Source organism: Zootoca vivipara, chromosome 12 (genome assembly GCF_965207765.1).
Source record: "Zootoca vivipara chromosome 12, rZooViv2.hap1.1, whole genome shotgun sequence".
Taxonomy (NCBI): Eukaryota; Metazoa; Chordata; class Lepidosauria; order Squamata; family Lacertidae; genus Zootoca; species Zootoca vivipara.
In genome coordinates, this window is record NC_142595.1 from 33,215,980 (window position 1) to 33,233,014 (window position 17,035).

Here is a 17,035-nt window from a genome sequence, read left to right on the forward strand (position 1 = left end):
CATACTGAGTATACAGTACAAAAGTATCAATAAAGCTTTTGTCCGGTGTTGCTGAAGCTGATTATTTATTTATACATATTTACTCACTCAAAAAACCTATGCAAATACGGCTAATGGTCGAAGAAAGGCTATTAGTTGTTCTGCAGAGTGTAAGCTGTGTGCATGTGTATTCTTTTTCTTGGTTGAATAACACTGCAATCCTACTTTGACTTATCTGGGAATAAGTACTCATGGCAGAGTAAGATGGGTGTGGGGTGGCTAGAGCTCAGTGGATGCTGGTCCTTTAGGCCAAATGGGCCATTGCCCCACCAACCTCAATCTGCCCTCAGGAAGCCCACATATGCCTATCATTTTGCTTCCAACCAGTCCATGGGGTGTCACTGGCTCTCAGCTTCCTCTTCCTCCTATAGAACTCAGCAGAGAGCAGAGGACAACTTTAGAATTAGTTGGCTCTGTTAGTCATTGACTCAGGCTCCACAGACTGTTTGGGCTCCCTGCCTCCTATCTCATTAGTCCCCAGCCCCCACTGCTGCGCATGCTTAATCTTCTGTCCTACCCTGTGCTATTTTTCTAGAAAAAGAGGTGCTGAAACTCACCATGAACTCCTCCCTTGAGAGGTGGTGGAACTGAGTTATTGTGAGTTTCAGCTGCAAAAAAAAAAAGCCCTGGTGCTTTTTTGTGAGTGCTGTGGGTTAAACCACTGAGCCTAGGGCTTGCCAATCAGACGGTCGGTGGTTCGAATCCCCGCGACGTTGTTCAGTCCCAGCTCCTGCCAACCTAGCAGTTCGAAAGCACGTCAAAGTGCAAGTAGATAAATAGGTATCGCTACAGCGGGAAGGTAAACTGTGTTTTCGTGTGCTGCTCTGGTTCGCCAGAAGCGGCTTTGGCATGCTGGCCACATGACCCGGAAGCTGTACGCTGGCTCCCTCGGCCAATAATGCGAGATGAGTGCCACAACCCCAGAGTCGGTCACGACTAGACCTAATAGTCAGGGGTCCCTTTACCTTTACCTTTATTCACTGGTATTGTGAACCATTCCAGCCAGATGGGTGGGGTGTAAATATATTATTATTATTATTATTATTATTATTATTATTATTATTATTCCCTTTCCTTCCTGCCTGCCCATGGCAGCCATTTTGTGCTGGCAGCCTGTCTTGCTGAAGGCAAGGTGGTTCTTTTAAAATGAGATTCAGAAGCAATACAAAATTCACAAGTGAGTGAGAAGATTAAAGATTTTATTCTAAAACAGCAAGCAATGTACCAAGCAAGCACTTCCACCTGCCACTTGGAAGCCCTCAAGAAGCGGCAAAGCGACTCCCCCAGGTAGCCTCGGTTTGCACGGCCCTGCAGCCGATCAGTCCGTGCATGAGCTTCAAAGAAACTGCCCAAGCTGGGCTTCCGGTCCGTCGCGCTGGTGAAGTAGGATGCAGGGACTTCGCGCTCCGAAGTCCCTGGATTCGTGGAAGGGGGGGAAGTCCGCAGAGCGAGCGGACTCCCCGAAAAAACACCGGGTAGAGAGTCCCGGTGACATAGCACCCAGCTGCCTGCTCCAAACGCGATTCCTCCGCTGCCCGAGAGCTCCGTAGAGCAATCGAGAGCCAGCGGAGTGGAGTCACGGGAGCCATTTTTGGGTCTCATCTTACCTCCTTGAAGTGAAGCTCCGAGTCCTCAGCCTGCAAGCGGCGGATTCTTCCAAGAAAATAAAAGACGTTTACAAAGTAAGTCAAATTTTTATTTGGACTTTAAAAATTTCAATTTTGAAGATAGGAAGAGATTTCAAAACAACGGAAGCCGATCTCTTCCAAATGGTCAATCGGGAGGCGCATTAAATATCCTCAAGCCGAAGGGAGAAAAGTTTTTTCTAGATTGTGGACCCGAGAGAAAGAAAGACTTTTCAAAACCTTCCCAGCCCCCGGTGTCGATACCCCTTGAGGTTCAGCAGTAACAAGGGGGAAGACGTTTTGACAGCTGTCAAAAGCTGTCAAATTGCTAAAAGGATTAAGAAAATCGATTTTATTGTTGTGGATTATAAAAACCGATTGAAGAGGATTCAGAAGTAATTTAATGGGAATTTAAATTTGAACTGTGATGAAGCTAGACAAAGGAGAAGATCAGCCAAGATGGAGCCGACAACGTGGTAGAGAGGAACTTTCCAGTACCCTTTGGCCCTTATCTCTGGTCTGCCTGTGGTTAAGTGAAGTATGAAAACAAAGTTTTCTCGAGCCTTCCAGGAGGCTGTGCTGAACTATCTACAAATATGGGAAGATATTTACAAGGAACGGCAATGTTTGAATCCAACAGCAATGGAGAATGAGGTGCAACATCAAGATTTAGAGGACAATTTTGAGACTGAGACTGTGTGTGAGGAGCAACAATTTGATAATTTGGAGACTGATTGGGACCAAAAAAAATGTGTTGGATGATGAAAAACAAAGATTTGAACAAGGAGACGAGGCCGACAAGGAGAAGCAAAGTGAAGAGAAGATTGATGGAAATGAAAATCCTGGAGGGATTGAAATGTGGAGTGGAGTTAGTGAGGGGGGGGATAGGCAGGAAGAGGGGGGAGCAAAGGCCTGGAAGTGGAAGTGGGAAAGAACTGGTGTGGGGTGAAAACTTTAGTTTAAGGTTACTTTTCTGGTGGATGAATGACGGTTTCTGATCTTGGCCTGCTAAAGGATATGCTGATCCAATTGGGGGAAGGGACATTGGGAGGGGGGAAGGAGAGAGTTTTAAAAGTTTAGGGTTAAGAGTTTTCTGGAGGGAGCAGAAGAATGGCTGAGGAAATATGTTAGAGTTTGTTTTTAATATTCTTGGTGACCAGACAGATGTTTGGGTAGAGAACTGCCTGGCTCCCTCTTTTTACTCTTTGCACCCAGTGGCAGGGGGTGTTTTGAGGGGAGAGGGAGGGGTGGAAGGAAACCCAGACACAAAAATGGAACCTTTTGACTGCTGAACCCCTCGGGTTACCCTAGTGGCAGGAGGGGACTCGGAGGGGGGCAGCATGAAGAAGGAGGAGGATTAAGTTAATATGATAAGAATAAGATTTTGAATTAGAATAGAAAACCCACCATAATCAATTGAAGAAGTTAGGAAATCCAGGAGGAAGAGAATCGGGGAAGCCGCAAACAAACTGTTATGAGAATAAGATACGGAATTTATATTTTTTCCTTTTCCTTTTTCTTTTTTCTTGTTTTTTTTCTTTTTTTTCCTATCTGTTGTTTTGTTGTTAAGTAAAGTGATACATTGAAGAATTAGCTGGGGGATAAACCAAACCTCAGAGATCCTCCGCCTCTGTCCTCTCAGTGGCAGGGAGGGATGAGGGGGGAGGAGGGAGGGGGGAGGTCAAACCCAGCTTAAAATGGACCCCTTTGTTTCCCAATGCCCATGGGTATCACTGGTGGCAGAAGTGGTCTTGTGGGTGGAGGGAAAATGAAGGGACTGAGCTTATTTTGTATGTTTTGTATGTTTTGTCTTTACAAAAATTAATAAAAATTATTATTAAAAAAAAAGAAACTGCCCAAGCTGTCCGATTTTATAGATAGCCTGTGTGGCTTCCAAGACTAGTGACATGCAAATCATCCCTTAGCCACCCCCTCCCAGTGCCTCACTTTCTCAAAACATGTCAAACATGTAAGAAGGTACCCAGCACTTGTTAGGTATACATTCTTTAAAGAAACAGATAAGGTTCCTTTAAAGTTTCTTCAATGTGTGGGAGTGCCATCTTAATTGGAGTCAGCTGAAGATGAAGTTAAAAGGAGGAGCTATGAGTTTGCAATTTGAGGCGCGAAGAAAGCACACACACTTTATACTGTGCTGAAGAGATATGGAAAGCATGTAAATAGTTTGTATATATTTATAATAGAAATGCTTGTGCAACCTGTCAAGCAATAAAGAAGCTCTTGACTATGACTACTGTTCTTGTTGTCTGCCACCAGGGAAATATTCTGCTATAAACAGTAAGATGAGGTTTTGCTGAGGTGCCACCACACAAGCAGAAGGTGCAGCGGAAGTGGGTGGGTGGTAACCTCCAATAGCACTATCCTCCACAACTGATAAGGCAGCTGTGGGGGGCTGGGGAGGACTTCACCTCCTCCCAATATTCGCAAAACATTTAAGACTGTTCTCAAAACATTCATACAGTCATTTCTTGTTGTTGTTGTTTAGTCGATTAGTCGTTTAGTCGTGTCCGACTCTTCGTGACCCCATGGACCAGAGCACACCAGGCACTCCTGTCTTCCACTGCCTCCCGCATTTTGGTCAAACTCATGTTCGTAGCTTCGAGAACACTGTCCAACCATCTCGTCCTCTGTCGTCCCCTTCTCCTTGTGCCCTCCATCTTTCCCAACATCAGGGTCTTTTCCAGGGAGTCTTCTCTTCTCATGAGGTGGCCAAAGTATTGGAGCCTCAGCTTCACGATCTGTCCTTCCAGTGAGCACTCAGGGCTGATTTCCTTCAAAATGGATAGGTTTGATCTTCTTCCATGGGACTCTCAAGAGTCTCCTCCAGCACCATAATTCAATTCTTCAGCGATCAGCCATCTTTATGGTACAGCTCTCACTTCCATACATACAGTCATACCTCGGTTTAAGTACGTATCGGTTTGAGTACTTTCAGTTTAAGTACTCCACAGACCTGTCTGGAACTGATTAATCCACTTTCCATTACTTTCAATGGGAAAGTTTGCTTCAGGTTAAGTACGCTTCAGGTTAAGTACGGACTTCCAGAACCAATTACACTCATACTTCGGGTTAAGTAGACAGGGCGGCGGTCTACCAGCTCCCATCTGGTACACAGGCTGAGACCCTACCTGCCCACAGACTGTCTCACCAGAGTGGTGCATGCTCTAGTTATCTCCCGCTTGGACTACTGCAATGCGCTCTACGTGGGGCTACCTTTGAAGGTGACCCGGAAACTGCAATTAATCCAGAATGCGGCAGCTAGACTGGTGACTGGGAGCGGCCGCCGAGACCACATAACACCGGTCCTAAGAGACCTACATTGGCTCCCAGTACATTTCCGAGCACAATTCAAAGTGTTGGTGCTGACCTTTAAAGCCCTAAATGGCCTCGGTCCTATATATCTGAAGGAGCGTCTCCACCCCCATTGTTCAGCCCGGACACTGAGATCCAGTGCCGAGGGCCTTCTGGCGGTTCCCTCATTGCGAGAAGCAAAGCTACAGGGAACCAGGCAGAGGGCCTTCTTGGTGGTGGTGCCCGCCCTGTGGAACGCCCTCCCATCGGAGGTCAATGAGATAAAAAAACTACCTGACATTTAGAAAACACCTAAAGGCAGCCCTGTTTAGGGAGGTTTTTAATCTGTGATATTTTAATGTACTGTATTTTGGTATTTGTTGGAAGCTGCCCAGAGTGGCGGGGGAAACCCAGCCAGATGGGTGGGGTATAAAAGAAGACGAAGACGAAGACGAAGACGAAGAAGAAGAAGAAGAAGAAGAAGAAGAAGAAGAAGAAGAAGAAGAAGAAGAAGAAGAAGAAGAAGGCTTCAGGTTGAGTACTCCACGGACCCGTCTGGAACGGATTAATCCAATTTCCATTACTTTCATTGGGAAAGTTCGCTTCAGGTTAAGTACAGACTTCCAGAACCAATTGTGTACTTAAACCGAGGTACCACTGTAATGGCATTCCATAGAGGGGTGGGGGAGGAACAGAGGCAGAAAGGGCTCCATGTCAGACCAATAATTCCTCAGTACATTTTGTCTTCCAGGTGCATTTCCCATTCGCAGCCATGACACTTTTATCAATCAAGCACTGCCTAAACCTCATAAGCTAGCCTGCTGCCCTTGTAAAAAGTCAAGGATACTTCCCCATCACCATTATTGAGTAAGATTCAAGTGTCTGTCCAGTTAGTTTCTGCCCATGGGATAAGGTACCATCTTCTCCTTTCCCTCACGCTGCAATATGTCCCGGGCCAGTCCTGGTATTGAAAGCCACCAAAGAAGTCCAGGAGAACAAGCAGGGTCTCGTTTTCAGACCTTTTTGTGATTTCAATGGATTCACATTGAGTAATGATTAACAGTCGACCACACCTGATATTCAGCCCAGTTATGGCCTGTATGGATTGCTTGAGACATTTCCTTCTCTATGGTCTGTCTCTGCTCTCTTGGAATTGACTCTACTGTTGCAACCTTCTCACTTTGCATACAAAGTCACACCCTTTATGGCATGTGTGTGACAAAGAAAGTGGGGGGAACCAGGAAACTAATATGTTTGTTCTGAATGACGGAACATAGTGCTACTTCATATGAAGAATGCACTTGGTGCCTTTATAAAGGGCGATCTCTCCTCCCCTCTAAAACTAACTGCTTCTGCTAGAAGTACAGAGTCTTTTCTGGCCAGCTCTGAAAAAGCTAGGTAAGAATGATAAATACTAGGAAAGGATGTTTGTATATTTGAAACGCAATGGCAGAGTCATGTGAGAGGGCCAAACTAGATGCTACGCAGGAGATCTATGACTCCATGCATAATTTCCTCCCAAACTGATTCCCCAGATCAAATCCACAGTGCATTGAAGTTGCAATTACCTACAGAGAGTGAACATAGGAACACAATTTGGGTTAAATGGCAAGATCCAGTACTGGCTGGCTGAAATATATTGTTCCTGGCAATCATGAAATTAAGAGCTGTGGTTATATGCATTTGTCTTTTAAATGTTTTAGACCTTTATTCGTTGTTTTTAGATCCTTTAAAATGTTTTACATTGTTATTAAAATTTTAAATATATATTTACTTTATTTTTTTATTTGTATTGTATTTTCATTATACTGTATTAACATTGTTGTTACATTTGGCTGTTTGCTGCCCTGGTCCCTTTTAAAAGAACTAATAAAAGCATGCATAGATAGAAACTTTATTTTCATTAGCCACTAGCCACAGCAATGAGAAAAAATATACTGGGGATAGAACTAAATAGTTAGGTATACAAAATACATCCTGGAGGTCTACATCAATACAAATGACAGAACTGATACATGATCTTTTGATACCCACAGATAAAACATGTGAACCAATAGGCTTTCTTTTGATTTTTTTTCCCCTAAGCTGAGGAATGTTAGAAAGTTAATCAAATAATAGATCTTATTCTAATTGCCCCTGCTAAAAAAAATTGCAGTTTTTGCTGTCGCCTGGTTATCTTGATCTACCAGGAGAAAGACACAGTAGCAGTGCTTGAGCGACCTGGTTTGGGTAGTAGTAGAGGGGTAATAACCTCACTCCTCAAATCTTTATAGAGAGTACAATCTAGCAGTAATAAATACATAAGCAGATTGTTGGCACCTGTCTGTCTCCAGAGACAATGAAGTGCGCCTCCAGGCCTGAAGTCAAGCCACTGCAATAGCAGCACCAAAGTGACCTCCCTGGGGCGCAAGCCTTGGCCGTGTGGATAGGGGCCCTGGGCTGTCTCTCAAGACAGATGGAGGCCAACAGCTACACTGTTCTAGTTACAGGTAGGTAGCCGTGTTGGTCTGCCGTAGTCAAAACAAAATTTTAAAAAATCCTTCCAGTAGCACCTTAGAGAAAAACTTTTGTCATTAGTATGAGCTTTCGTGTGCATGCACACTTCTTCAAATACACTGTTGTTATTTTGCAGGCTGGATTCAATTGCATAAGCAGCAAATTCAGGTTGTACATAATAAACCCGCTTCCCCCCAAACTGGATGTTTTTGTGATAAGGAGAATGAAAGGAAAACGTGGGGTGACATTTGCTTCTCACAATGCCGTCTAACCTCCCAGCCAAAAGAATTAGGATTATTTCTCCACAAACAGGTTGTCTGTAAGTGACCATAGCTGGGGGCAAGTATGAAGAAGAAGGTCTCCACCTTCATTTCCATGTTTGTGGACTTAATGTGCAAGATAAAAGGTGGATGGGGGCTTCTGGGGAGTCTCATCTTCTCTCCTCTTCTCCCTATTCCCTACAAGCGGGGGGTGGGGGGCTGGTTCAGATGTGGATATCAATGGGGAAAGTGTATGCATGCCTTGCCTCCACCTATGAGCAACCAGCACACCTGTGGGCGTTCTCAGGGTGTTGGCAGAGGTTTGGGATGCTGCGGCTTCTGAGATCCAGTGATTGCAAGGACTTCTCTAGACTCAGCAACAGACAGTCCAATGACAGGAGCATTGCCTTTTCATTGTTGATATTGTGTTTCAATAGTACGGCTCCTAGAGGACATTCAGATTGAAATAAAACATCTGTTGTCTGGAATTGACTGGAGCTGAACCACTCAGAGAAGACTTCAGAAGGACAGCAATGCCTATTGTTACTTCCGCACTGACCGTGTGGCTTCTGCAGCTGACCATGCTACAAGGTGACTGATGGAGTTGGGGAAGTGCTTGGAGAACAGTTACTTCAAGGTTTCATTTCTTTAAAAAATTAAAAGTTGCAAGGGATCCTGGGAAATCATACCTTCTCTGTGCCCATATTTTTCCAGGGACAGTCCCAGATTTACAGAAGCTGTACCTGTTTCTGATTTGATCCTGGAATGTTCCACTTTTCCTTAGGACGTCTGTTCTTCCCAACCTAGATAGTTCCAGGGTAAAGCCATAACATTAAAAGAACAAAAGTCCTGGTGAGCCCAGATTCAAATGTAGTTCTGAATACACCCTGAGAACCATGTTTCAAAATGAACTCCTGGCACAATTGTCAAAGGCAGTGGCGGAGCGTTTTGGGGGTGGGGTGCGCAGTGACGTGGCGCGCATTTGGGGGGCAGAGCGCATCATGCGCAATGACGTAGCAGCGCATTTTGGGGCGGGACGCGCCGTGCGCAGGGTGCACATTTTGGAGTGGGGTAGGCAGCGGCGATGGCGCCCCTGGGACGCACCGCCCCCACTGCCCCTATCTTCCTACCCCGCTGGTCAAAGGTGTTGATTTTTCAACCAATTGGGAAAAGATTGGCTGCATTCACAGACAATCATCTGTCAGGTTATTAAGCTGACATATGCACATGATGCCTTTTGCCCGCAACCACCCCACATAGCCTATTTCCTCCTCCCTTCACCACAAGCTGTGATTAAAGTAGGAAGCTTCTAAGGATGCTTCATGTTTCATGTTTTGTCCAAACCAGCAAACTGTGGTTACCAAATTCAGAACTAGCCAGGCAATTAAACCAATATCAACCCACTTTTTTATAAACTGGTTTGTTTAAAAGTGACTAAACATACTACCCTGGTTCTCAGAACATGGGATATTAGAGTTAACCAGAGGCTTCTTGCTTTGAGTATGGCATGCCCAAAGAGAGGAGTGAAGGGGCTCTGTTCACAAGCAAAGAATTTGTGCATACCTTGGCTTGTTAAATCGAGACATGTTTGTCTGAAGTGGGCCAGTGTAAACAGGTTCCCTTCCCCCTCGTTCATACATACAATCCTACACTGTGTCTTTCTTCTATAATGACTCTTACCTGGGGTATCTTCTTTCTTTGTTTCCCTCAGGTGCTACAAGCTCAAAAGCAGGTAAGAGTTGTTTGATACATTGGAAGGAGTTTTGCACAGGAATCTCTGTGGAGGAAGCTAAAGAAAAGGCCTCCTAAAAACCAGAGGTCTTCTAATCCAACATCCTCACCTTAGACAGGATACTCCTTGATATGCCACATTGATATGAGGAAGATAAACCCACATCAAGCTGATGTTGCCCCACCACAAGTAAAGAGTAGAGCAAACAAGGTGTCGCATTCTAGATGTGGTTGCATGGTCTTCAGTAAGAATTGATTTTAGGTGTCCAACTTCCTTAAGCCATGGTGCCAAGCTGCACGCTGTAATGCCAGGGTGAAGGAAATATTCAGTCCTCAAGATTCTCCTCAGTTCATGCTCCCTCCAAAGGCTCCACTCCTTTCCCAGTGTCACCCACCCCCACCAGCCAGCCATTCATATTGCCCTTGGGCTCTTCTGCCTGCTTGGAATGTGTCCTTCAACTGTGCTGCTACCTTTTTCTTATCTGGATGGAGAGATGTCAGTGCAGGGATGCAGAAGCCTCTGGACTTTTGCGTGGCTGGAATGTGCTCTACTTTACAAAAGTTAACAGTCTCAATTCCTTTGCCCACTAAGCTGTGGAAGAAAGGCCCACCCATCAAGCATCTCATATAAAGAATCTTGAAATGACTCTTGTCATCTTAATCTCTGACCCATGGAAACCAAACACCCCAAGGTTTTACATGGTTCTACTTCTAGCTGTGGTGATGGAAGACGTATGGGAGAAAGGGATGCCCAAACTGAGAGCTAGGAGTCCAGGACTCAAGGATTCCACTACCACATATACTGTATGAGTAAGGATGGGTGAGAATTTAAATTTGGTTCACATTTAAAGGTAATTAAAGGCACTTTCTGAAGCAGCATATGTAAAGCAAAATACAGCCATCCTTCAAACTTCACCCTTTTCCTAATTTTGCACAGCAGAAATAAAACTGCTATAAATGTGCTAAGAAATAAAAAAAAGTCAATTTCACTTACCAGATGAAATGCAAATTAAACCCAGGAGAATCAATGACAATAAATATGGTTTTAAAATCTGCAAAAAAAAACCACCCTACTTGTAAACGAATTCAAATTTAGACATTTTGTTTCCTCGTGTTCTCCACCTCTTCTGCTACATTACTTCCGTTATGTGTATGCTGCAAACCGTAATGGCAAACCCTCTTATTTCCTCTTCCACAGAGAGTGGGCAGCCGATAAATGCTCCACGAATAGTTGGGGGACAACCAGCCTCTGATGGGTCATGGCCCTGGCAAGTCAGCATTTCACTGTTTTCTTATCCTATTTGTGGGGGCTCCCTCATAGCTGAGCAGTGGGTCCTGACAGCAGCTCACTGCTTCTTCTTTGGGTGAGTATCATTCAGTATGTATTGCTTTGAAGCCATTATAAAGCTTCACCTTACAAGACCAGACTAATTTCAGCTGCCTACCAGCCAGCTTCCTGTTGTCTTAGGCCTCAGCTGCACCATACATTTAAAACACTATCATACCACTTTAAACAGCCATGGCTTCCCCCGCAGAAACCTGGGGGCTGGAATAATAATAATAATAATAATAATAATAATAATTTATTTATACCCCCCCCCCATCTGGCTGGGTTTCCCCAGCCACTCTGGGCGGCTTCCAGAAGGATATTAAAATACAATAATCTATTAAACATTAAAAGCTTCCCTAAACAGGGCTGCCTTCAGATGTCTTCTAAAAGTCTGGTAGTTGTTGTTCTCTTTGACATCTGGTGAGAAGGTGTTCCACAGGGCGGGTGCCACTACCGAGAAGGCCCTCTTGCCTGGTTCCCTGTAACTTGGCTTCTCGCAGCGAGTGAACCACCAGAAGGCCCTCGGCACTGGATCTCAGTGTCCGGGCAGAATGATGGGGGTGGAGACGCTCCTTCAGGTAGTTTGCTGAGAGCTGTTAAGAAAGTCCTATTCCTCACACAGAACTACAGTTCTCAGAGTGGTTTCAAAATCCATCCTTCTTCCCAGGGAATTGAACTCTTGGAATTGTAGCTCTTTGTGGGGTATACAGTTAGCATGAGCCACAGGAAATCAAACGTCAGCCAAATCTTTTGCCCTTGTATTCACAGAGTCGGGCCCATGTTCCAATACGATGTCCTCCTAGGTGCCCATCAGCTCTCAAACCTCTCTGATAATGCTGTAGCATCTGCCGCGGAACAGATTATCCTCCATCCTGGCTACAATGGCAGCATTGACCACACAGCAGATATTGCTTTAATCAAGCTGAAGTCGCCTGTGAACTTCACTGACTACATCCTCCCCATCCGCCTGCCAGGGTCCTCTACAAGCTTCTCTTCAGGAGAATACTGCTGGGTAACTGGATGGGGAGATATTCAAACTGGAGGTGAGGGGTTTTCTTTGTAGCACTTTTTCAGACTCTGTGACTCATCCAAATGAACAGTTCTGGGATGTGGCAGTGGGGGGGGGCGTGTCCACAGGGGCGATTGCCCTGGGCGCAAAACTGTTAAGGACACAACATTTCAACATCCAGTGCTGCCTCAATACACCTGTGCACTTCCATCACTGGGCTCTGTTGAAAACGGTTTCTCCATGCAAACCAGGAAGTGACCTCTCCAGACAACAGAACGACTCTTCTTTTCTTATCTCTGTTGCTGTGATCACCTGGGCGACGCGGATGCCATTAAGTGGTTGAATGCACGTGCGTACTCCATCCATTTCCCTCACGGAAGTAACATAGAAAAAATGCATACCAAAATGAAATTTGCACAAAAATGCTGGTGAATTTTCATGAGGATTTTTAATAAATAATTGCAAAATGAACATTTCCCCTCCCCCCCAAGGCCAATCCTACCACTAGGCAGAGTGGTACAGGTGACTCAGGTGCTGAACTGTACTCAGAACTGTAGGTGTCATGTGATCTGCCTTGCGCTCTCAAACTAGCCCGGTGCCCTCAAGTACAGTGGAAGCTTCTGTCCCACTGCCTGTGTTAAAGAAAACACCAGTATTGTTCATGGAATCTCAGGGGGAGGGAATTTTGTATTTTGCCTCAGACAGCAAAATGTATTGGGCTGTTAGGTTTCCCTAGAAATAAATACGGGAGGAGATGTTGTCCCAAAGTGTGGCAGCTACATATCTACAGTGTGCTCAGTGAAAATTATGTCCTACTGAATGCCTCTGCATTCCATGAATACTTTCCCTTTCTCTCTCTTCTAGTGCCTTTACCTGCCCCACAGACTCTCCAGCAAGTGAAGGTGCCGCTCATAAGCCGAGAAGTATGCAATGCTCTCTTTAACAGTGTCTCAGCGCAGGGCTCAAGGAAGGATCCTGTCAAGCAGGATATGATCTGTGCTGGTTACCCAGAAGGTGGGAAAGATTCTTGCCAGGTAGGTTGCTCCATGACCTGTCCTTCATACAGCCACCAGAGAACGTAGACAAAGGCAGACACTGGCATGATCGCATTGTAAAAAGAAAAATACCGCATATCTTTAGGAAGAAAATTTTGCAAGAAAAGAGATTCTGCCTGAACACCAGGAAAAACTTCCTGGTGGTAAGAGCTGTTCAACAGTGGAACAGACCCCCTTTGAAAGTGGTGGGCTCTCCTTCCTCTGAGGTTTTTAAGCAGAGGTTGGGTGGCCATCTGCCAAGAAGGCTTTAGCGGAGATTCCTGCATTGCTGCGGATTGGACTAGATGACTCTTGGGGTCCCTTCCAACTCCACAATTCTATAAATCTACGATTCTATGAATGATTGCGTTGTGTGCGTTGTTCCTTCCTAAATTTGGTCTAGCTAATTTTGTTCTACCATTGGGAGATGGCACCTTGCAGCTTTTCAGATTCACCTATTTCCCCAAGAGTTCTTGTTGTTTTGTTTAAAAAATATTTCTGTGCTGCTTGTTTTAGCAACAAAACCTAAAAATATAAAAGTTTCATATAAAAAAGTTTCCCATACATACCAACTCAGAAACAAGTCCTCTTCTGTTTGGTGGGGTTCATCTCAGGTCCCTGACCATGGGTCATGCTGGCTGTAATTGTTAGGATGTAGAGACCAACAACATCAGGTTCCCCATCTCTTATTATAAACCTTATTTCAGCCCCCCTCGGCTGATCAGTATTTGGAATCTGTTGCTAGAGTTTTCCACCATGGATTCCATGTTTTCTCCCATCTCTTTCTCCACAGGGTGATTCTGAAGGACCCGTTGTTTGCCCCAATGAGTCCTGTTCACTTCAACGAGACTTAGTTCCAGGTCAATGGGTATAGGGTTGCAACCTTGGTCATTTAAGTGTATGGCTTGGGACTCAAATGTTGAAACTCAGTACAATCCACATACATTTGTATCTGAGATTAAAGCCATCCGTTCTAAAAGGAAGAAAGTCTATTTATATTGTTTTTGAAAGATGGACACCACACATATCATCACAGATTACGCTTTCCCCCCTTCTCTCACACACAGGCCTGAATGCCTCTTTTAAGATGGCCCATGTCATCTACAATTGTTAGAATTAGTTGTGTTGTTGCTGTTGTTGTTTAACGGAATACAGTCATACCTCGGTTTAAGTACGCTTCGGTTTGAGTACTTTCGGTTTAAGTACTCCGCGGACCCGTCTGGAACGGATTAATCCACTTTCCATTACTTTCAATGGGAAAGTTCGCTTCAGGTTAAGTACGCTTCAGGTTAAGTACAGACTTCCGGAACCAATTATGTACTTAAACTGAGGTACCACCGTAATACTTATTAATTTTTTCAACAGTCTTTCGAACCCTACAAAGTAGAGCAATACTTTTACCCCTGGTATTGCAGGTGCAGTGGAAGGGGGGGGCTGAGGCTGACAGGATCACTATCCTGTCAGTACCTGCCGGAGGTAAATGAAGATTAAATCAGATGCTGGAAACTTGTTGTCCTCCAGATTTTGCTGGAAAACAACTCCCACCGTCCCTGACCATGAGCCATGGTGGCTGAAGCTGTTGGCAGGTGGAGTTCAGAGTCATCTAGAGGGCCACAAGTTCCCCACCCCTGGTTATAAGCCTCATTCCAGCTCCCTCATCTAATCGGTATTCCTAATCAGAGTGCTCACCGCCGTGTTCACCACAGATCCTGTACTATCTCCCATCTCTTTTTCCACAGGGCGACTCCGGGGGACCCTTAGTTTGCCATCTCAAAGAAGGTTGGATGCAGGCTGGGGTTGTGAGCTGGGGAAGGGGCTGTGGCCAACCCTTCCGCCCAGGTGTCTACATTTCAGTGCCTTTCTATGCCAACTGGATCCATGAGAGAATGCAGGGTAGAAATGGGGGTGGTGGGGAAATTGGTGGGCTACCCAGTGTTGTGACGTTCACCTCAGTGGCGTTTGTACTGGCCCATTTGTGAGAAACCAATCTGTCGGCTTCCAGTCTGCCCACCAATTGTATGGAATATCTTTTTCTTTTTTAAAATTTATACTTTTCAAATTTATACATTTCATTAGTTTTACAATCAATTTAACATTTCAAAATTTGACTTCCTTCCCCCTCCTTCTGCGGTTCCTTAAATTTATTTTTTTAATGTCTTCTGCATATCCAAATTCATTTAACTTGCTCAATTAATTATCTATTATAAATATATACTCTTATATAACTGCAGGTTATTACAATACTCCTGCTATTGTTTTTATCTGTTTGCAATTTATCTGTAAATAGTCAATAAACCATTTCCATTCTTTTATAAAAAGTTTGTTATCTTGATTTCTTTTTCTTTCGGTAAGTGTCAACTTTTTGCAAATTCCATAAGTTTTTGAATCCATCCTTCCTTTGCTGGGACTTCTGCTTCTTTCCACTTTGGAGCATGTAGCATTCTTGCTGCTTTAGTAGCATCCTATATAATAAAGTCCCTGTGTCTCTGCGTCCAGTCCCTGTGTCCGCGCTACTGCGCATGTGCCCCACGGACACAGGGACTGAACGCACACAGAGCCCCATCCCCGCGCACTCCCCGTCCCCGCACACTCACTCACGCCCTCGAGCCGGGGGTGGAATGCGGTTCTCTCTCCCTCAACGGCTTCCCCTCCAAACCGCCATTCCACGCCTCGCCTCCCGACTAACGGCGCGAGGGGAAGAGGGAAAGGGACCGTGAGGGATTGTGACGCGAGCGCGCGATGGAGCGCGTGCGTTTGCATCCCCGCCGCCCCCGTTCTCCACCCCCCACCCCATCGCCGTAAGCTGGAAGCTGTACATGTTCCAGCATGACCTGGAAGCTGTACACTGGCTCCCTCAGCCAATAATGCGAGATGAGCACCGCAACCCCAGAGTCGGTCATGACTGGACCTAATGGTCAGGGGTCCCTTTACCTTTTATGACAGAACAGCAATACCACCAAACAATTTTAAAAAATGGACACTGTACATTTTGAGTTGAAAAGTGTTGGGGTTTGTTTTAATATGATATGGCAAAAAAAAAGAACTATGTTCAGAAATTTTATTATTTCAGGAGTAGCCAACACTGCCTTCCAGATATTGTTGGAATAAAACTTCCATCAGCTTCAGCAGCAACATGAATAGTCACGCATGATGGAAATTACAGTCCAGTCACATCAGCCCTCCTGTCTTCTTGCAGATGACAGCCAGGAACCTTCTAAAGACAGAGGGTGGAAGAACTCAACCACAGACTGGGCCCTTTACATAAAGCAGTGGCAGATTGAGGTCGCACTGGACACAGAGCCTTGGAGGGTGCTGCAGGGAATGCTGTAACTGACGTAGAATGAAAGGCAAGAGGCAGGGGCCACCAAATGTTGGCATCACACAGGGTGCCACTAAAATATGAGAACCCAAGGTTCTCTGCATAAAGGGCAACATCGAAATTGTGATGGGGATATTTCTTGGTCATCAGGCACTCTGTACACCACAATCTGAAAACACAGGGTCCGTCTTTATCTTAACCTCCTGCCTGAAAGAGCAGCTGTCAAAACACTAGAATCCCATCCCTTGAGCTGCAAATTTCCAGCAGAGATCAGGAGGTCTCGGAATTTCCTCAGCTGCTGAACTATATTGAATTACGTCAGCAGCAACTATTTGAGAAGTGCAATTTCAAGAACCAAAGACATTCATCAGAGTCTGGAAGCGGCATGCTGCTTACCTGGTAGGTATGGTCCTGTACCACAGCCAAAAGCAAACAGTCCCTGCCCATAGATTTGTCATCTTGCCAGAAGCTCAACACAAAGGAAGAGGGGGTGACGAACAGGAAATACACAATATGTGGGATTCTGGAGGTGATATGGGGGATTCAAAGAGGTGCCCTCCATATGCTATTAAACTACAGCCTGTCTGGCTATTGGCTGCCCCACATCAGGGCTGAAGACCAAAAGCTTCTAATGGGCACCATGTTAGCTCCTCCTGTAATGTTGCTTTAGGGCGGCTGTCAGTACAGCACTGGCTGTACTGAGGAGGAGGGACGTGGGTGGCGCTGTAATCTAAACCAGTGGTCCTCAACCTTGGGCCTCCAGATGTTTTGAGACTACAATTCCCATCATCCCTGACCACTGGTCCTGCTAGCTGGGGATCATGGGAGTTGTAGGCCAAAAACATCTGGAGGCCCAAGGTTGAGGACCACTGGTCTAAACCAC

At 45.3% G+C, this 17,035-nt stretch overlaps 1 protein-coding gene across 1 annotated transcript; it reads left to right on the top strand.

Annotated features, from left to right (window-relative positions):
• The first annotated feature begins 8,141 nt into the window (after window positions 1-8,141).
• LOC118094910 (serine protease 27-like) lies at window positions 8,142-15,151 on the top strand. Its single transcript, XM_035135690.3, has 6 exons — window positions 8,142-8,320; window positions 9,441-9,461; window positions 10,659-10,824; window positions 11,559-11,833; window positions 12,664-12,833; window positions 14,573-15,151. The coding sequence occupies exons 1-6, from the start codon at window positions 8,263-8,265 to the stop codon at window positions 14,810-14,812; spliced, it is 930 nt and encodes a 309-aa protein (XP_034991581.2). The 5' UTR covers window positions 8,142-8,262; the 3' UTR covers window positions 14,813-15,151.
• The last annotated feature ends 1,884 nt before the right edge of the window (window positions 15,152-17,035 follow it).

What these genes read in the sequence shown, in the direction of transcription:
- LOC118094910 (XM_035135690.3), top strand. Translation starts at nt 8,263, where the DNA reads ATGCCTATTGTTACTTCCGCACTGACCGTGTGGCTTCTGCAGCTGACC. An exon ending in GCTCACTGCTTCTTCTTTGG is followed by an intron (nt 10,825 to 11,558) that starts GTGAGTATCATT and finishes TTGTATTCACAG; the next exon opens with AGTCGGGCCCATGTTCCAAT. An exon ending in GTGGGAAAGATTCTTGCCAG is followed by an intron (nt 12,834 to 14,572) that starts GTAGGTTGCTCC and finishes CTTTTTCCACAG; the next exon opens with GGCGACTCCGGGGGACCCTT.